Raw genomic sequence first — 22,026 nt, forward strand, 5'->3', positions numbered from 1 at the left:
ATTAATAGTGTAGTTTGTAGACCCATGCTGAAATGACTATTATGAAGTCCATCAAGGACAACCAAGAAAACAAACCATCAGTACCTTCTTGGATACTTTGCTACTGGGGGGGCAGGGGGGAGGTGAGGAACAGCTTAAAGTAGCATACCACAAAGATTGAAAGGGAAAAGATGCAGGAAATGATGCTCACCTTGTCTTCACATGCCTCATCTAGAATATCAAGTGCTTCAGAAGAAATAGTTTTATTTTTATCATGTAACTGTGTCACCAGTAACTCAATCCCCCAGTTGCTGAAGAATTCTACATTTGCTCTCAGTAACACTCTTAAGTGTTTTGTTGCATACAACCTGCAGCTCTGCAAAAAGCAAGGAGAACAGAAGAAAAATAGCTAATGTAATTAATGATTTATCACTACTGAAAATACATTTTCAATGACCATATTTTACAGCAACTAAGTGCGATTCATGCCCTATGTGTTAAAACTGTCATCTTTTAGATAACTGTATCTTATCAAACAGAAAATGCAAGTCTGAGATTAATCTGAACTGCATGTTCATTATTCTTAAGATTCACTTGTCCAAGCTGATAAATTGCTAGTTCTAATAATTTTTAAAAATAGGTTCTCCCTATGGGACAGAAGAGTGACTGGTATAAATTGGACCACATTTTTATTTTTCCCCTATCATGCTTGCTACGTATAAAACAAGTACCATATTTTGACAATGCTGTTTCAGAAATCCAGACCATAAACCTCAGAAAATGGCAAACACCTGCCCTAACACCTAAAGCAGATTTACTTTCAAATTACTCTGCAGTTAATGGAACTACCCATGCAAATATGTCAGTACAATATTTCCATATCCCTTCTGGCATCTTACCCTCTCAGAACTGACTACTCCTTCCACCTCATAAATAATTTCTGGAAGACACTCGTAGTTTTGCCAATTACAGTAGCTCAAATATACCATTTATACCACTAAATTACAGTTAATACAGCTAATCCAGAATAATTAAAAGACTTTAGCCTTTGCATAAAAATAAAGCTTTTAAGCTTTTATCTTCTACTGGGGACACATACACCAGGAATTCTAAACATAGGCATTTTGTCCATTTGGTACTGACAACATTCTTTACACCACGTACTGCCAAAGTACCCTTCAACAGGTTAACATTTTGCTTTTTGTCAAGAGGTATTCAACAAAATTTTCTCCGCAAAATCCAATCAGTTCAATCACCATGATAAGAACGCATGTGGCTGGGAAAGAGTTTAAGTAAATCATCAATATACGAAATCATCTGTGGTAGATGCACATGTGGATTCATTTCTGGTCGCTGAGATGGTCCATTCTATTTGGAATTTTCCTCTTTTAGATCAAAAAGACTAAAGTATTTCCTTATGAATTCCAGGAACTCCAAGCAGGTCAACTAATCAGGAAACAAAAATGCCGTGACGTATCATCTAATGTTCAAGAAGTATCAAAAAGTCTGACTGTTTAAGAGGTTCAAGAAGTAATGTAGACAGGATTCTGATGGCATTGCAGTGTACAAAAACCAAGGATACTCTCATCCAGCGCAATATTAAACTCTAAATAGCAGAATTTAAGTCACCATACCTTCCAGCTATGAACTTGTTTGCCATTACTATAGTTACAGACCTGCTACAACTGACTGCACAACCAGCCCTGATATAAAGGATTATTGGCCAAAATCACTTCACATGCAAAAAAAATGTATATTTTAATTACATAACATGTCAGTCAGCTGTAAAGAGATACCCTATTCTTTCACATTTCAAAAGACTGCCAAAAAAATAGGTAGTTACATAGTCTCTGGTGTTTTCTTAGACAACAGTGCTAGATCAACATACCAATGACAGACTGGTAAATTAAAGCATTAGAACTCAGTAGCCATAACACATGCTGAGGCCATAAAACAGCACTGATGCAAGAAGATATCAGTGTATTTGGAAAGATAGATCCCTACCTTTAAAACTATTTAGGTCTGAGCTCCAAACTTTGAGTTCTTCTGTTTCTGAACTTGTAGAATGTATCATAGCTTTCTCCAAGGAGTTCAACCTCAACATACATCAAGGTTCAGCATTAAATACTTAAGGTAATACCAGTAGATAGATCATGATCTACCATGTAATCATGTAATATATCATAATCTATTACACTTGAGATCATGATCTCTAATCCTTATTGCAATCACAAACAGACCAGAGCTGAAATGTGTAAACCTGGAGGCTTCACCATCTCTTAACTTCTAAGGTGCTGGGGAGTGACATCTACCCTATTCATGTGAAAAATACAAGTGTTTATTAACCCATTGTTCATTATGCCAAACTACTGATCAATGGAATTCGCATTTTCAGTTAACATCTCAACAGCAATGGTAGCTTCCCAACTGCTTTCTGGCTCTGTATACGCTCAGGACAGTATGTTCAGACAGTATCTGCACCCCATTTAAAGCTAGTCTGCTAACAGCTAGTGATATCTGCAACAGAGTTTAATACCTTATTTTTTTGTTTGGTTTTCCCTTACTAAGATTTGTTTTCCCTTCCTAACATTTAAAAAAAATAGAAAAGTAGGTCATTATGGAATGCATGGAAGATGATCAACAACCCAAAATTTGGTGTAAGTACTGGATATTTGAAAATGTCAAAACAAATCATCATACCCTAAATATCACAAATCAAGAAATCTTCCCAAAGGCTAAAGCACAGATATTAATTCCCAATAAAATGCTAAAAATTATCCATATAACTATATACCTCATTGAAGAGACTAGGACAGCACATCTGTACTTTTTTTTTCCCTTGTTGTTAACTAGCTGCATTTGGAAGCAACTGAAATGTTGGTGTCTTTTTCCCCCTTGCCTCACCTTTTTTTTCCCCCTCTTTTTACGTTAAGGAAAAAATATCTGGGAGGTTGGCGGAGAGGACTGGACATCAGTAACTATTGACACAATCTCATTTGAAACAGCTCAAAGTTCTACAGCCTAAACTGCTCTCAACTAGCAGTCATCTAACAGAAGCTTACAAATCACATAACGATACAGTCCTCACGACATGTTAATTTCTATTTCCTTGCTCAGACTAGGCAAAAAATAGCCTTGGAAAAAAGGATATCAAAATCATCACTTCATTAAAACACTACTTAAAAATAGTCAGTAGGAATTCTCATCCTCTTCTTTCACTGAGGTATTCCTTTAACCCCAACTAGCTACATTACTTCTATACTGCTCTCTTTACCTATAAGAATCTAAGTCTTTAGTATCCTCTGAGAAACATCCTTGATTTCTTTCTCTCTGCTCTTCTTAAATACAGTGAGACTTTTAAAGCTAGTGTCTACCCTCTTGTATCCACTCTAGAATACATTCTGCCTTGTCCAGTTGAAGGAAGAACAGGTCTTACAAAGTACTGGAAGCTGTTTCCTAGTTATATTTAAGCTTAGTAATTGTCAATTTCTTGATATCAATGATTGCATGTCTACTGTTACACCCGATTGAATTCTCTTTTCACTCAGTTTCTTGAACTTTTAGTTCAGGAGCTTCCTTTCTTACATCTGTATGTTATTTCCACTCATCTCTGATTCAAAAGTACAAATCCCATTGCCTATTTTGAAACCACTCCCTTAATCCAAGGGGGATAGCTTCTCGTCAGTTCCACCACAGTGATCTCAACCATTATCAAAACACTAGAAGCTTACCCTGTTTATTACTGCTAGAAATACACATTTCTGTTTGTGAAAACAGTGCCTTCACAATTGGTTTAGGATGTTTGATGACCTAGACGATAGTGTTATACTTGGTTTACACATTTAAAGACTTCAATTCTCTTCATAAATGAGAGAAAATTCTGTTTGAATGACTTAATATCTTGAGCACAAATACAGTAAAATGTGTGAAGTCCACAGCAAGGTCAAGATCTACACCAACTAGGAGTTTCTTTTCTCTAAAGACAAAATGGAAAAACTTTTCTGAAGTTCAACAATACCATGTGCAAGGTTCTGCATCTGGACCAGGGCGATCCCAAGCACAAATGCAGGCTGGGTGGAGAATGAATTGAGGGCAGCTCTGAGGAGAAGGATCTGGGAGTGTTGGTGGATGAGAAGCTTGACATGAGCTGGCCATGTGCTCTTGCAGCCCCAAAAGCCAACCATATTCTGGCCTGCATCAGAAGAAGCATGGCTAGCCAGGTGACGGAGGTGACTCTCCCTCTCTGCTCTGCTCTCGTGAGACCCCACCTGGAGTCCTGCATTCAGCTCTGGGGCCCCCAACATAAGAAGGCTATGGATGTACTAGAACAAGTCCAGAGGAGAGCCACAAAGATGATCGGTGGGCTGGAGCACCTCTCCTATGAGGACAGGCAGAGGGAGTTGGGATTGCTCAGCCTGGAGAAGAAGGCTCCAGGGAGACCTTAGAGTGACCTTCCAGTACCTAAAGGGGGCTTACAAGAAAGCTGTCAGGGGGTACATTGATAGGACATGGGGGAATGGCCTTAAACTAAAAGACGGTAGGTGTAGATTAGATGTTAGGAGGAAATTCTTTACTCAGAGGGTGGTGAGGCACTGGAACAGGTTGCCCCGCAAAGCTGTGAATGCCCCATCCCTGAAAGTGTTCAAGGCCAGGTTGGATGGGGCTTTGAGCAGCCTGGTGTAGTGGGAGGTGTCCCTCCCCATGGCAGGGGGGTTGGACTTAGATGATCTTTAAAGTCCCTTCCAACCCAAACCATTCTATGGTTCTATGATATAAAAAATCTTAAAAACAAAGTCACGCATCTTGAAAAACAAAATAAATATCTACTTGCAAATAACAACGGTACATAAATTGAATCAAACTTACATCAGTAGCTGCCGTCAGGATTTTAGAGAGGATGACTCTCGCTAAGCCATCTCTACTGTAATCCAAACTAGAAACAGTCAGTTTTAACAAGTGATCCTGGTTCTTCAAGGAACAAAGATTGAGAAGACTGGGGAAGGGAAAAAAATATATCAGTATTTGAATCCAGTTAAACCCAATTATTTACCCAGTCAACAATTTAAACTTAAGTACTCTGAACAAATCTTTCACTTCTATAAATGCAGAAGAATACAAAGTTCTCACACGAAGTGGAATAACTTTAAACTATTACATCTGTTACAGCCAAAGGGGACAGAATAATGCACTAAACTGCAAGGAAAAAAACTTTCATTTTGTAACTGCTCTGCAACAGTTGTCAGCACACTTGAATTAGTGATTTTGAGTACAAAAATAAATGTTCATGAAACTTTGTAAACAATTCCTCATTCTAAAACACTGCAAAACCCAGGAGGAGGTAGAAGAATAGAAGAGGGGATGGTGTTTTCAGTTTGCTTTTACTTCTCACTTCTCTGGTCTATGATTCTATGATCTTCAGAAAAGAAAACAAAAAGAAACCACTCCACACTGCCATTCACCAACAAAAAACCCCACTCCACAACTGGGGAGTTTCTACTTGAAAATAATCACAAGAATTTGGAAGTTTCCAGCTTTATAGACAGTGGTCCTCATGCACAGTTTACAAGTTTCATAATGATTATACTCATAAGCACAATTCGAACAGAATAAAACCACTCACCACTGAAAAACATTACATTTTTCAAGCATTTTGACTCCATGAGGGTGACAAGAAAGAGTACCAAAAAATAGAAAGTAGTGCTGACTAAGCGTATTTAGTAACCCATTATTTTGAAGACTGCGTTCAGGTTTCATTCCTGAAGAAGTGTTGAGCCAATGTACAATATCTTTAACTAATTCCTCCAGGTAACCTTGTCCATCCTAACAAAACAAAGAGCAACAGTATTATTAGCAACAGAACTTGTACTTTTTTTAATCAAAATCTGTCACTAAGTTTTTTAAATGTAAAAACAACACAGGTACAAAATAGAAGCATTTATTGGCAACGAATTCAGACTAAAAAAGGTTTCAATGCAAATGAAACAAATTCAGTTTGGAAACATCTTAGGAGCAATTCTGTTCTTTCTAGGAAAAGAACTGTTCATTGACATTTTCTCCTGGTCCAAGGCATAGCACACAAGAAGAAAGAAGGTAAAGAAAGGATAGATAGACACAGCAAAAATTTCAAAAAAACAAAATGAAACTTAAGCTGCATTCAATAAAACTGTATTTAATAAAGTCACTTAGACACAGTTACCTCCCCAGTGTCTCATTAATTCACAATTTTAAGATATTTTTCTTAATTATGCTGATGATTTTAGGTTTAATACCCAAAGTCTACAGAAGTTTTTATTAAAATTAATGTTCCTTTAAGTGGCACACAGCAGCTTAATCACTATCTCATCTTCTAGCTGAAAATTTCTTACCTCTTCTGATTCAAGAAGAAATTCTGTAAACTGACAACCCACCACAGTGAGCTGCTTAGCCTTGGCATAGTCCAGATCCAGATTGGCATATAGTTTACTGCTAGGCTTGTAGAAATATAGTAATCTTCTTACAAACCTAAGGAAAGTAAAAAAGAATGTTATTTTTTTCAGTAAGACAAGGAATCCCTTAGAGTATAAAATGATGGCAGTATTAAAGATACTTTATCATTAAATTAGCTTATTGGCAACATTTTTTCAGAAGTTATTAAGAGAGTAGCAGGCATCAGTAATGAGTCTATCCAGACAATTTCAGAAATGTAGCTGTATCATACATTATAAAGGGTTTTCTGTCATGATTTACACTAAGCACAGGAACTTAAAATCTGTGCTCTTCAAAAACATAGCTTCCTTCTCACTCATGTTTATAATTTATTCTGCTGTACTTCTTCCTGTGGCAAGCTTCAAAGACTGTTCTATTTAGACTTTTAAAGAACTAAAAAAGTGTCTGTTACATGACTTTTCTTCAGCTACAATAGTACTACTGTGAAAAAATGTCATGTTCTGCCATATTTATTCAGCAACAGTATTTTCATTCACCTCACTTAAGCATTTGAAACATAATGCAATGATAACAAATGCAGACTGTCACTTTGACTTTCTGAAATTACACTGAACAATATAGCCCAAATACTGCATTGCAGAAATAAATATTCAGCAGAGCTTCCCCCTGTCAATTCTTATTCAAAAACCAAACATTTGTGCTTTATAAGAGCACAATGTTTTGTCTGAAGGCAGATATGTCAAGCATAAGAAAGCTTAACTAAAGCATTGTCTTTAGTTAAAAAAGTAAACCACTGTCTGAAGTCCAATACAAAAACTAACTATAAAGGAAATCTGAGAGCTTCTTTAATTTGTCAAATGAAGTGTAATTTATTTTCTTATTAGTGAAATACACATTATAGGTATTAGCACACGCATTCATATGACTGTATTACATACATATGTGAGTGCGTGTATATTTACACATATATGCATATGTACAGTGCATTAACATTTCTCTCTGAAATGAAGGAATCTATACAAAAATACCTGTATTTTCACTTTAATAGCTGTAAGATCATCACAAAAACACTACCAAAAATAAGACATTAAAAAATCAAGGTACAGAAGGCCAATTTATTTTATACCTCAAAAACACAATGTTGCAGAAAAAGCTTTATGATCAGCAATAAAACTAGAAAGATTTGGGAGTATAGTTTTAATTGAACATGAAGAACAGCATTTTACAGCTGTTAAAGCATGTAACCCACAATCCTACAGAAAGGATCAACTAACTCTAGAAGTTTAATACTAACTCAATCCTAGGTTTTCCAGTTTTCTCACTGATCAATACCTGAGTGCAGTAGAAACACAGCAAACAGTAATACTGTCCCAGGTAGGCAAGTAAGTAGGTAAAGGAGTGGAGACTACAGACACTCATTTAGAGAAGAACATTAGAAAACCACCAAATTTGATAAATAGTTCCTTAACACCCAGAACAGATTAGCAACTGATATTCAGGTAAAGGAAAAAAAATTACAAATGCAAAATTAAATTATGACTATGATTACACAATGGGAATACCACTTATACTGGGACCACTATACAAAAGTAGCCCGATTACTTTTTAATTAAAAAAAGTAAAATGGAGCAGCGTGAGCCTTTCAGGATACATTTTAGCTTTAGGTTTTTCCTCAAATCTCTGCAAAGTGGATTTCCGTGCCTACCAATACAGAACTACTCTTCAAAATAATTTACTTAAATCAAATCAGTTTGATGTACATGTTGAAAGTGACAAACAGGAACTAATTTATAACATGATTACCACACGTGCACAAATAGGAATGCCTTAATGCCAACAGACATGAAAGAAACCTGAGTTGCACTGTGCTGTTTTTTTTTTCCCCTCATTTGTTTGGTTCAAGTCACACACACTTCCCTTGCCATTAATAGCAACTAGAAACAACTTCCTCTTAGGTTTTGATGAAAGCTGCAATGTTACAGCTGTATACTTATAGGCCTATTCTGCCAAAATTTGTCAAGTGTTGACATCAAACACTAATGTATTAAATGTCAGAGAGGTAATATTTTAAGATTTAGAATTAAATAGGGTTTGTGAAGCCTGTATTACTCTTTTTGGATCATAAATATGAAATAACTTCAAGATGTAGTGATTTATTTAATGCAAAAATATTACAACCTAATTATCTAAATTTCGTTTTTGTTGCTCATCTCCACATTAAATTTTAGAAATGTGACATATCCAAGGAATAGCTTATTGCAATTATAAAAACGAGGCTTTCCAATTTTCTTTCTTCAAAGAAAGTCTACATAATTTTTACATACCTGTGCAATTGTTCATCTTTATAGTTCCTTAGATTTACATTTGGCCACTAGAAAAACAGCAAATATAGGATTATATCAAACTTGTACATCAGTCTTTGATTAGTCACTAAAATTTACTCATTTCTATCACCTAATTGTTACAGATGTAAGTTTTTTGCATCTAATATTAGCTAAAAAAAACTTATTTTATTGAAAAGCCCACACTTCTTGCTCCAGTAACTGTTTTAATTTTTCTAAAGAAGGAGTGGAAATGTTGCGAGCATGTTATGTGTACAAGTCCACAATTCTAATGAAAACAGCAAACTATGACATGCTAATGAAAAATAAACAACTTTGGTCAGCTTCTTCTCTGTAAATAAAAAAGAAATTTTGATATGCATAATGGGGAAATTGTGTTTTGGCTTTTTGTTCTCGTTTTCACTATTAATCTGATTTATTTGAGAAATTACCATTCACTTAAATACTGCTTATTAAAATAGTCTTTAAACTCTTCTGTTGATAGTCTTATTCCCTCCATCCTGACCACTGCCACCTTTAATGTTCTTTTAGCAGTTTAAACAGCAAGCTACACAAGTAAAAAGGCAGTAAGGGATCACTGAGAAGTAGGTAGTAAGGTGGTGGAAAGGCAATGCTCCACAGCCATAAGGCTGTGACAGAGTTGGGAGGAAGGAGGTGGCAATCTGAACACTGGAATCTGGTCCTGTTCATTCAGGAACTACAGATGGACAGCTCTGATAAACTATACAACATCAATGTAAACTAAGATAACATCAGCAGGAAGGGAAGTGGTTAGCATTTAACCAGAAAATATAGTAACTACTCATTCTGAAAGACAGAAGACCCTAATTTTGAGGCAATTAAAACTGTTTGACAGGGCACTGTAAAATCTGGTCTGAGACAGCAGGGAAACTGACAGCTTGACTTAGAAGTTTTTCTGCTCTTACATTTCAGGATAAAAATATTTCTTCACGGTCATCTACATAAAATTTCCATTATCGAAAAAACTACACAAACTAACTAAATGTGAGATTCCAAAGAACAGTTTCTTGAGAATATCTTTATTAATGAGTCAAAAATACTATCCGATTAATGTAAATTTCATAATATTACTGTAAAAAAAATGTAAACAGGCAAAATTCAGCGGAGCAAGGCTACATATTCAAGTTTTAATAGCACACAGATTCTTGCTTTCTCAATCAATCCCTGAGAAAATGCAGAAATATTTTGTGGTTTGTGTTTTTTGTTTGCTTGTTTTGTTTTTGTCTGTCATCTTGACTACTTTTTTCTACTTTCACCATATTTACAACAACATAGTAAAGACTTTAAGAAAAACATTACTTGGGGGCAACAACAGAAGGAAAGCTTTGACACAATGACAGAAGCTATTTTGTCTCTAAGACTATACTAAGTACTCAAAGGGAACATTTCTGTTCAAAAAGAGTCTCTTAAAAGCTTTGCACTAAATATACATAAGATAAAGACCTCCCTATCAGAGGTGTTTCCAGTTAGGAAGTGTTTCATACAGACAAGTTAACTTTGTAATGAACTTGATGCTATGGGACTAATTTTATTAGTTCAAAACTTATAAGGCTGAATTACCGAAGCTTTCATACGTGGCTTGGTCTACATGTTTTAAGCCTGATCTATAACCTACCGCCAACCTTAAGCTTCAGCTCATGTTATATGAAAAAAAAAAAACTGCTATGAAACTGAACAAAGCAGTACTCCGCTTGGACTGAAGTATTAGTAACTTTAAAGTTATCATCTCATTCTATAAAGTCTATTTCTGTGCAAATAAAGTTATATAAATTTTGTGTGCTTATTAAGAAAATTGTGGAAAAATCACTACAGTTAAATTCACACAGTTTAAGGGTTGTAAACAAAGACTGTAACAATACTGATTAAATCCATAACATCCGGATTTTCTGAAATAGAACAAATTATGACATATAGTATAGAATTAATTCTAGAAATCAAAGCTCACATGTGAAAGGGAAACAGTGTTTTCAAACAATTCCGTAAGAAATACTATCCTGCTCTATTTATGCTCACCTTCAATATGGTCCCTATCAGATTCCAATTCCACTCAAGGTTCTCTTTATGGTTGAGAACCTGGCTGTCTCTGAGATTCATTACAAGTGCTTCTTCTGTATCCTGGAACACATACGAGAAGTTACATTAAGTTTCCTTGCATCATTGTTGTCTGTGTTGTCACATGATACACTTACTGTTCACGTAACAACCAAAGAGTAACTTGCATCTGTGAGCAAATTGTATGGTTGTAGTACTGCATTATGAATCTAACAACAGGATATAAATTACTGAATTATCTGAGAAAGTAAAGCTGGGGGATGGGGTGGGATTTAAGTCTCCAAAATACATCAAATTAGTTTTGAAAGCTCAGCAATGGTAATACCTTTAAAATAAAGATGTCTTTCTGCACACGGTATTGATCTCTTTTTTGGTGCGTTGAGATTGATTTCTGAATAATGTGATCTAAATGGAGGCTGTAAGGTTTAGGCCCTCTTTTCTTCATCTCGTGAAAGCGTTTTAAGCAATTCAGCGCGGCACTTGCTCGTCTGATAGAAAAAAGACTATAATCAATATTTGACAACTGTTATCCAACTAAAAGAACTCCAGTGCTACATACTGAGTTAAATAAGTGTAGCTCAAGAAAGAATTCACTAAGAATTCTGAAGCCATGAAACAGACTATACTTTTCCTGATGAAAGTTTTCATACATCCATAAACTTCAGTCTTGTATTGAAATTACATAAAATTATCTTTGAGAATTTCTGGTACTGAAGAATGAGCCTTACTAACACCTTTTCTTCTACTCTGATATTACTGGTGTCCTTCAGACTCCACAGAAGAACAGAATAGAACAGTTCAGTTGAAAGGGACCTACACAGATCATCTAGAACATATTGCAAATTTTAAAGTTGATAAAGTATTTTAAAATGTCATTGTAGATCAACATTCTGCAGTATATGTTTGAGGGGGCTAGCTTTGACTTTGTCTAATGAAATATTTAAGCTCTTTTCTCCCATGAAATCCAACCCTGAGGACACAGCAGTGTACTATCAGTAGTATACTTCTTCCTCCATATACATGGTGTTGCTAGGCTGTTCAGGTAAGAAAATTCGCAGGAAAAGATAGGAAACAAAAATGACAGCTGATGAGGGCAGGAACAGTTAACCTAAAAACGCTGCTAGCAGTAAACACTGCCGATCAAATAAAATAACGAAGTATAAAAATTAGGAGGTAAGCCTGCCTTTCCTATAAACAAAAAAGTCATAGGATAGGTAAATGTTTTCATTTTTGTACATCTTCAAATACATAAGTACCTGTGAATTTGTTCACTTAAATTATATAAATTTAATATATGAAAAGGCTTACAGGTTTTCAGAGCATGAAACAATGCAGTGATCACAAAAAACAGGATCCCCTAATATAACAAATACTGTTGACAAAATATTTTTCTTCTAACAAAAACGACTGTCTTCAAATATCAAAATCTTTTGGTAACATCAATCTTCAAAACCAGAAAAACAGGCAGAAGCTTTCTGGAAGCAATCTGCAGCATCATTTACCATTTTACAGCAGCAGTTTGGAAAGATTTTGTAATTTATCACTGAAAACACAACAGAAGAAAATGTGAAGTTATGATACTTTATCAGAATAAAGAACTGACAAGCCAGATCAAGAATGGGAAGAACAACCAGATTAACAAAAACATTTCCTATAACCTACTATAGGAAGAAAAAAACACATACAAACAGAATTTAAATAATCTAAAAAGAAATGCAAATAAGAACCCTGAGTTGCAGGCGCACATTTTAAAGAAACTGGAATTTAAAAAACTGACTTTCTTCAAGTAGCTTAAATGATGCTAAGTACCCAGGAGACGGCATTTTATGACATAGCACTTCAGAAGTTAAATTGCAAGCTTAGCAGTTGTATAGAGAAATTATTTAAAAATAAGTAAAAAAACATTTTCTAAAATGACAAAAATTCAGACTTTTCTAGTTTAACAAGGAGTAAGAAGCTTCTATAAACATTCATTTCAAATCATATGCCTACATATACCTCTTACTTAACGAGTTCCAAACAGTTCCTAATACTGCTTAACAACATGCCACTGCAGTATGCTGCACTACATTGTATAAAATTTGTTCATTCATCTTATATTTAAGTGGAATTTAAAAGAACTACAAAAAATTAACAATGCAAACTTCAATAAAGAAAGCAGCAGAAAGTTTTTTTTAAACAAAGGTACTGTTGTACAATGACAATTTTCTGCTGAAAAAAAGGATCCATGAAACAGAGCCGTACCTATTTTATATTTTTATTGTTGCTCACACCTATAATGATTCACTGATTTGGTCAATTACTATTTAATTACCTATAGATAAACAACAGCTGAAGAGAAGAATTGGCACAGGCATTCTTAGGTTAGAAGGTTTAATTGTATCAAAATGCCAAAAAAAGAAATGTGAAACAATAGAGATGTTAAATGAACAGAACATGGTTCAGATGTTGTTTGGTCAAACAGCAGGTTATAGTCCATTTAGGAAACTTACATAGGAAAAATATTGCAGCATATGCAGGAGTGTTCTGAAAAAACTATGAAAACTTTCTAAATTCCTAAGCTGTTACGGTAATATACTTCTGGAATCTTACTAGAGGAAGTTTCTAGTGCATGAGCCAAAGAGCATTTCTATGTGGATGCATTTGTTTTTAAATAAAGACAGCAATGATTTCAACCAACAGAAAGCTTGTAACGTAGGTTTTCATTCAATTGCAGGGAAAAAGCACGTATTTTAGCTTTTTAATACAAATTGGAATTCTTACAGTCTTTTCTCTTTCATGATGTCAAAAGATGCTGCCATGTTCATTAACGTCGGTAAGCAGTGCAGGTGATGGCTGTGAGAATGAGGAAGGATTGTGTTTGCCTAAACAACAAAAAAAGACTGGTTAGAATAACCCACTATAACATTTTCAGCCATCTTGTAAGGATCAGAATTTGTAGAACCTATTATTTTTCACAATACTTTCACAAATGAATGAAAACAAAAATGTATTCTGTATAACATCATAGCAATAATTAAACATACCATTTTGAATATTTTTATCTATTTAATCAATCTGAAGCACAATCTAATGTAATTAAGGAATTTTAGGACTTGGAGCCTTTTTTTTCCTTTAGTAGTTTTTGAAGTGGTAGCATGCAGAAACGTGCATAACAGCCATCCTTACATCATATGTACAGAAAGTACTAAAACATATAATAGTACTGATATATATCTATATTTATGTGAAAATCTAAAACTATTCAAGCTGATGATGTCCATTCAATACATGTAACTACCAATGTTTCTACACACACAGAAGAATTATCCAATGAACTAAGTTACTTAACCAAGTAACTTAACCAAGTAAAGTTACTTGATATTTAGTTCTTTTTACTTTAGGATACACAGATAGTTGTGCAAATATTTTTGAAAACTATGAAGAATAATGAAGATAAAAGGGTTACTTCAATTTCTTAAGAGTACAAGTATCTGTTCAATATTTCGACAGTCATTTCAGACTAATCACCTCTTCAGAAATCCAAAAAATACCTGTGCTTTGCAGCAAACCATGAACTGAAACTGCAGTTCATCTAGTCAATACTGCACAAAAGCATTCCAGAAACCAACAGAAATAGCATATGCTAATCCATACTCCTCTGTTTAAGCTACATAACTAAATGAATACTCAAGAAATTGTGCCAATTATTTAAAGAAAAATATCTCTGAAAAGACTGAAGAACAGATTCATTCTGGTTTTGACCCATGCTGCTGAGGTGAGATATTGTAAATCACTATGCTAATAAGTAAACCTATATTTGAAAACTGTGGTCTTGTTTTCTGCAGTATTAAGGGGAGGCCAAATTATTGATTCATTTCAGTGGTACAGGATTGAAGATATGGACTATGTATGATAAGTTAAGTTTTGTAAGACAAAGCTTATTTTGATATCTTACCATCTCTTCTGGAGTAACATGATTATTTGGAAAAAAGACAAAACAATCCCCAAGAAACGTAATCAAAAACTACTCCACTACAGATAATATTCTTGCTGGCAAGAAAATACGTGAAAATGAAAGAATTGTTTGTCAAGTAAGGTAAATCATACCACATTCCCTCAGGGGTATGTCTTGGGACCAGCGCTCTTCAATATCTTCAATGACACAGACAATGGGATTGAGTGCACCCTCAGCAAGTTTGCAGATGACACCAAGCTGAGTGGTGCAGTTGATACGAAAGGAGGAAGAGATAGATTCAAAGGGACCTGGACAGGCTGGAGAAGTGGGCCTACATGAACCTAATGAGGTTCAACAAGGCCAACTGCAAGGTGCTGCACCTGGGTCGGGGCAATCCCAGACATGAGCACAGACTGGCAGAAGAACCCACTGAGAGCAGCTCTGCAGAGAAGGACTTGGGGTCTCTGGTGGACAAAAAGCTCGACATGAGCCAGCAGTGTGTGCCTGCAGCCCAGAAGGCCAACTGCGTCCTGGGCTGCACCAACAGAGGGGTGGGCAGCAGGTGGAGGGAGGGGATTGTGCCCCTCTGCTCTGCCCTTGTGAGGCCCCACCTGGAGTGCTGCGTCCAGGGCTGGGGCCCCCAGCACAAGAAGGATGTGGGGCTGTTAGAGCAGGTCCAGAGGAGGGCCACAAGCATGCTTAGAAGGCTGGAGTACCTCTCCTGTGAGGAAAGTCAGAGAGCTGGGAATGTTCAGCCTGAAGAAAAGGCTCCTGGGAGACCTCACTGCAGCCTTTCAATACTTAAAGGGGTCTTATAAAAAAGATGTAGAAGGACTCTTTACTCGGGTAGATAATGAAAGGACAATGGGGAGTGGTTTAAAAATAAAAGAGGACAGATTTAGACTAGGCATTAGGAGGAAATTCTGGCGCAGGTTGCCCTGCAAAGCTGTGGATGCCCCATCGCTGGAGGTGTTCAAGGCCAGGCTGTATGGGATCTTGGCCAACCTGATCTAGTGGGAGGTGTCCCTACCCATGGCAGGGGAGTTGGAACCAGCTAATCTTTAAGGTCCCTACCAACCCAAGCCATTCTATGATCCTGTGAATTCACATGACTAACAGCTAAAAGAATCAGGTTAAGTTCTGTTTTTCAAGCAGTGTTTTTTTGTTTGTTTGTTTGGTTGGTTTTTTAGGGGGGAGCAGGGGGATGGGGGATGTTTGGTTGGTTGTTTTTGATCTGGAACAGTCTAGCACAACCTGAGCAAGACGAATACAATAAAATAAAGTTAAAATTCCTTCTCCTCTCCAGCTGCGGAAGTAAGTATAAATCCTGTCACAGTGTGGAATGGTAAAGACTTTAATCTTGTTGGGATGCAGCATAAAGGAAAAGGAGAAGCTACTGTAAAATATGTTAAAGAGAAGCAGGAGGCATTAAGCAAGGTTCCTTCAAGCTTCTCTGTGCTATGCAGGGGATACCAATAGCAATGCTGAAAGATCACTTCAAGTTGGGAGTCACTTGAATGCAATATGAAATGCCCCAGATGAAAATGCAGAAGTTTCATCTGCCCAGTCTGTGAGACAGAAAGCTAAGAATGCTGCCAAAGCTACCATCACTCAAAGAAAAGCAAAAATCAGCTGTAGACTTTTCCCAAACACAGTAACAGATGAGTGAGTTTGAAGGACTCCAGCTTAAATATACTACTGGATACTGATGCAAGGAGAACTGGTGAGAATTTGGGAGCTGGGGGATCAACTGCCTTCCCATCACATCATGTTTTTAATAATATAAAATGACATATGGTGTAATACAAAATAAACCATTATTTTGATGAAAAATGGATGTTTGAAGTTCCTAGAAAATTCAAATCTATACTAGAAAAATAACTACTTTCATTGAGCTACTTATACTACTTATTCTCAGCAAGAAGGCTTACTTACCATGTGCAAAAGTTCTCCTAAAAGGATAGTTGCTCTAACAGATACATGGTCATCACTACTTGTGATCACTTCAACCAGACCCTTCAAAAAAGTTTAAAAAATTACAACATTTAACGTAGGATGTATGTAATGTATCTTATTTAAATGTTTATAGGATGGAAATAGCAAGCATCTATTCATACTTAAGTCAATTAATTACCTCTAGAAGTCCATTGGTGATAAAAGCTGAGAGCACTAAAGCCAAGTAATTATCCATGAGATCAGGCCTGAGAGGAAAAAAAGTACGTAAACAGTTTAGAAAATACATTTATTTTATTATTTCTGAAGGAGAAAAACAATTATTGTCAACAACAAATATCAACAGCTTAGACTGAGTTCATGAAATGCCCACCTTGACCTGGCTCTGTGGGGTAATATAGTTTTAGCTTCAGCAGCTACAAAGCCATCAGAGAGTCTCCAGCAGTCCTGAAACCTGCTTGGATCTGTAACAACAAAAATATAAGTATATATAAAAACAATAGATATGTATATGAAAACAATGAACAGGGTTAATTATAACCCTGGATTTCAATGTTATTTTAATTGTAGCCTGTGGGAAAATAGTTCTTCTCAACAGCTGTTTCTTCAGGCTTGATATTACGGAAAATTTTAGTTCAGAAGGAATCTCCAACAAGTCATCTAAACCACACTCCTGCACAAAGTGATGCTAACTTCAAAGCTAGGAAAAGGACTCTAAATATCAAACAAAATAATAAAACTTCCAATTCCTAAACACAAACTTGTTTAACAGAAATCATAACACCTATCATTTTAAAATGTATACCCACATGTAGCAAAGTCACAAGTCTGCAGCAAAGAATAACTTATTTGTAAGTGGAACAAGGATTAAGCTTTCATAATCAAACCATGACAGACATTTATAACCAGAGTTTGAATAATGCTGGACAGACTTGCTCCTTCCAGTCTCATGCTTTTGTGAGACAAAGAGGATACTCTTAAGGTTTAAAAAGCAATAATTCTAAATATAAATGATTAACTCTACTATAGACATGAAAGCATTCATATTTGCCCTAGGAAAAGTCTGCTGAATTGCCGAGGGGATAATTAGCAGATACACAATATATAGAAAAAGAAAATGTAATAAATTTTATGTGACATTCACCAACACTTCCATGCTACCAATGCTTTTAATACTCCAAAGATGACTAGTTTCTAGTATTGTACACAGTTTTGTGTAAATGCTCCATTATGCTCCACTACTGTTTGCAACAAACAAATTATATAGTAAGGATATCAGAAAAAGTTAGACTGGTAGCTTGATCACTGCTGAACTGTTGATAAGAGATTTTAAACCAGACTTCAGAATACCCAATGAATTCAGTGATGAAGCAGTTAATACATCGAAACAGTTAACACAGCCAACCAGCTGACATAATTCACAACAGAGGAAACGGTAAAGTGTTCAAATTTCTATGAGTTTAACAGACAGAATTCCTGTGTGAACTAGTCCTAAATACTTACCTACACTGAGAAGTGCCTCAATAAACTCTTCGGCAACAACAGGGAGAGGAAGGCGAAATATATCATAGAGAACCTCAAGCAGACCTCTCTACCAAAAAAAAAAACAAAAACAAAACACCAAATTTATAGATTTAAGAATGGTCTTTTTGTTCATTATTTAAAAAAGAACTTGAAATTCATTTCTATAGCATAATAAAATTGGTGTCTATTTTGGGGTTTCTTTTTTGGATTACATGTTTATTTTAATATCTAAGGGAATCTGGAGAAGAGAAGTAGGGAAGGGGGGCTTGCTCACTTTAAAATTGTGCTGCACTGTAACTGTGAATCCTACAGATGCTTAGGCTACTTTGATCATTTTTTAATTTTTTTTTTTTGACCAGTCACTGCTGTGACCATCAACTCTTTGTTTTAAGCAGTAATTGGGAAGAAACACATTCTTTTATCTAAAATTCAATGCTTTAAACTCATAACTACAGCTACCATGAGTTTGCTTTGACCTGTGGTCAAAGCAAAAAAAATAATTTATGCACTACTGATCTAGTCTGAGTCCATGCAAGTGATGGACTTTCATAATGCCCACTCTCTGCTTCTAGTAATTATCAGCAGACTGGAGACTTCTACCATACAAAGTGCAAACAAGAAACTAAAGAACGTAAAACCAAGAACAACAGCTGAAAGCATTTCACAGTACATTAATACGTTTTTAACTTCATTTAAATCACAATGCAATTCTAGAGTTAATTCAGAATCTACATAAAATAATGAAAAGGAACTTAAAAACTAAACTAAACAAAAACACCTTCATTTACTTTCATATTCTATAATCTATTTCACTGACAAAAATATTTGAGCATATACAAATATTTTATTACTTCCCCATGTCTTTTCCCTTTTTGCTCCTCCATTCCCTCCTGTTAGACATACAGGGTGTGCTTTGATTCACACTTCATGGACACAGAGAACAAGTCGCTTGTTTAAGATCACACAGGAAGTTTATACAAAAATTATAGACCCGAATTTGGGGGCCAAATAAACTTGAGGCTACTAGTCTCTCAATTGGAGACTGTGTTTAGACCACTACATTTTTTTAAAAAATGTAATTTATGTTAATTAAGACATCCAATAGTATTCCTATTCCAATGCTAAATATTTACCACCTACCCGTATTTCCATATTTGGTATACAGAGTACCCCAATAAGAGACTGAATCCCAGAATTCCCAGGTTTGCACAGACTAATAATACCTAGAGAAAACATTGAACACATAATAATCACTCAAACAAGAATAGCATTAGGCACATTGTTAAATTTAATTTCTAGTTTGACTGCAAGTACAAATGACAAAGATTTTTCACCTTTGTGTCACCACAGAACAATGTTTAACAAAACTAATTGTACAACTGTTCCCTCACTAAGAACTATAGCTACTTTTGCCCTTTCTACTGTGAGCAGAATTTAAGTTATTCATTTGCATTGAAGAAATGGCAGAAAAGACAAAATTGCAAATAAAGATTTATTCTTAAAAATGAAAGATATAGGTAGAACTGAGCACTTTCTGCATCAAAAACTATCTTAACCTAACCAATTTTTTAGTTCTTTTTAACCTCTGGTGAATTCTAAACAGCAAGTTTAAGCATAAGTGGAATAACATTCCCTATCCATCATTTTTAATCATCTTTATACAAATGAGAAGGGCTTATCTCCATAGTTTTCAACACTTTTTTTTTTATAGAATCTTGCTGCCTTTCCCGTAATTTGCTCCTTTTATACTGTATTTCACTCAATGAGTTTAATATTTTAATATTAACAGGGCAAACCCTCAAATTCTTTTAAAATGTTATAGAATACCACCTGAAGCTAACCATTACACTGATTTTTACAGTGAGCCTTAAACTGAGCCTTAGAAGTACCACTGCAAGTAATGTATTCCAAGACAATTGCTTCTTCAGTCACTTGACCTTTTCAGGCTGATGGTGTTGGTTCTAAGCATCTGAATTTGGGAACATGCAGCAACATTCCTAAGAGAAACTGGTTCTTAGAATTTTCATACTTGTCACAAACTCTCCAAACTTCCTCCCCAGTCATTTGAGAACATGAGACACTTTTGAAGGACACCTGGATGTTAAATTTAGCTTACTGATCCTTTCCAGACTGTTAAAAAATAATACAAGTTGTCTTAAAAAAAATCAGGAAAGTTTTCTATAATTTCTGAATCTTTTCTATGTATAACCTGTAAAGAGCCTATCCAAATGTTGGTAGGTAGTCATACCACCTGATTAGCTTATTGTGAGACACTGACTTGACTAAAAGAATGAGAAATCCCCTGAGGCATTATTCACATTAGGTACTGTAACATTACAGGGAAGGGCATAAGAAAAATGAAAAAGCTCACTTTTTTTCACGTAGAAAACATTTCTAACTCAAATAAATAGTTCCATACTGGAATTTATCTTCAGCTATAACACTTGGTAAAAGCAGGTGCTAATGAAACTTTTTTGTTGAAAATTCTTTGTATAAACAAATTTATTATTCACGCTGGCAGAACTATCTCAAAGGCAAATTCTCATGATATGATGCTATTTTCAACATCCTTCCACCGATCAAATAGGAAGTACCACCACCAAAGTATAGCTGACATGGTATTCTATACTGAAAATAAAGCTGCAGCTTGTTGGTAAAGAAAACTATGTACATGTCCTCTAATTTGATGATATCAAAACATATTTTGGTATCATTATAGGAAGGTAGTAATAGAAAAAACAAGAGAGAAACTCTGTAGCTAAATAAACCATTCTATTACACTGAAAAGTCCCTTCCAGTTATTCAACTTAAACAAAGAAATCTTACCTGCCCATGAACGAAATGCTGCCACTATCCCCATTTTGCTAGCTAGGAATCGTGCTTCCCGGTCCTCTCTGTCAGGAAACAACAAATATCACAATACACAGTTAATTACTCTAAAATAGTGTTATTAATACATCAAGTAAAAAATAGTTAAGAAATTTTTGGATGGGGGACAAAATCAAGAGTAAGAAAAATCTTACGCCTTTTTTGTGTGTATATATATACAATATGCATATACAAAGATTAGAGTTTTTAAGCATTGATACTTTTTCTTTTCAGCAGAGTTTCTACAGCAGGAGGATCACAAAATAGATACCTATATTTGGCCTATCAGATCAGTCACTCTGAAGTCACTCTGAAGACAGGGAGACTACAGTAGGAGCCTAAGGATTTGGACACTGATTCAGTTACACTGACCTAAGCATCTATTGCCATTTGACGATTACAAAACAGGAAAAACCAAAACCCATTAAGTCAGAGATGAGGTCTCTATTCCAACTTCCTACACAAAGAAGTTGTCAGATATGAGACCAGTTATATACTCAGGGCTTTATCAAGTCGGTTCTCAGAAACTCTCAAGGATGAAGGCTACAGGACTTCTCTTGGACAGCCAGCTGCAATGCTTAACTAGCCGCACAGAAATTTTTTTTCTTATATCAAGTTGGAACGTTTTTTTTCCCTATTTTTCCCTGCTGTTTCATGCCCTCACACCATGCACCAACACGAAGGAAGGGTTAGACTACATCTTCTTGAAAACCTCTGCATGGTATTAGACCCAAAACTGGATGCAGTGGTTTACATGAGTTTCAGCACAGAAAATAAACGACAAAAACCACATCCCTCTGGATGTCAGGGATGCCCTTGATTCTATAAGCTATTCCCCCAGTTTGTTATCATCTGTAAAATTCACAAGAGTGCACTCTATCCCATCCTCCAGGTTATTCATAAAGACATTAAACAGGATAGGCT

The 22,026-nt window shown here is 35.6% G+C and overlaps 1 protein-coding gene across 6 annotated transcripts in view; it reads right to left on the reverse strand.

Moving 5' to 3' along the window:
• The window catches only part of RICTOR (RPTOR independent companion of MTOR complex 2), an 80,977-nt gene that overhangs the window by 21,365 nt on the left and 37,586 nt on the right, over positions 1-22,026 (reverse strand). For 4 of the 6 annotated variants that reach the window (XM_035563720.2, XM_035563721.2, XM_035563724.2 and 1 more), the window contains 14 exons: positions 21,061-21,128; positions 19,375-19,457; positions 18,214-18,301; positions 17,084-17,174; positions 16,892-16,958; positions 16,693-16,773; positions 13,584-13,684; positions 11,146-11,308; positions 10,782-10,883; positions 8,730-8,776; positions 6,345-6,480; positions 5,600-5,799; positions 4,846-4,972; positions 191-355 (listed from right to left, as the gene is read on the reverse strand). In XM_035563720.2, the coding sequence (XP_035419613.1) occupies positions 191-355; positions 4,846-4,972; positions 5,600-5,799; positions 6,345-6,480; positions 8,730-8,776; positions 10,782-10,883; positions 11,146-11,308; positions 13,584-13,684; positions 16,693-16,773; positions 16,892-16,958; positions 17,084-17,174; positions 18,214-18,301; positions 19,375-19,457; positions 21,061-21,128 (1,519 nt within the window). The remainder of the gene's footprint in view (positions 1-190; positions 356-4,845; positions 4,973-5,599; positions 5,800-6,344; positions 6,481-8,729; positions 8,777-10,781; positions 10,884-11,145; positions 11,309-13,583; positions 13,685-16,692; positions 16,774-16,891; positions 16,959-17,083; positions 17,175-18,213; positions 18,302-19,374; positions 19,458-21,060; positions 21,129-22,026) is intronic. The other 2 variants (XM_035563723.2, XM_035563722.2) reach the window with 2 other exon arrangements.

Source organism: Cygnus atratus, chromosome Z, assembly GCF_013377495.2.
Source record: "Cygnus atratus isolate AKBS03 ecotype Queensland, Australia chromosome Z, CAtr_DNAZoo_HiC_assembly, whole genome shotgun sequence".
NCBI classification, from domain to species: Eukaryota; Metazoa; Chordata; class Aves; order Anseriformes; family Anatidae; genus Cygnus; species Cygnus atratus.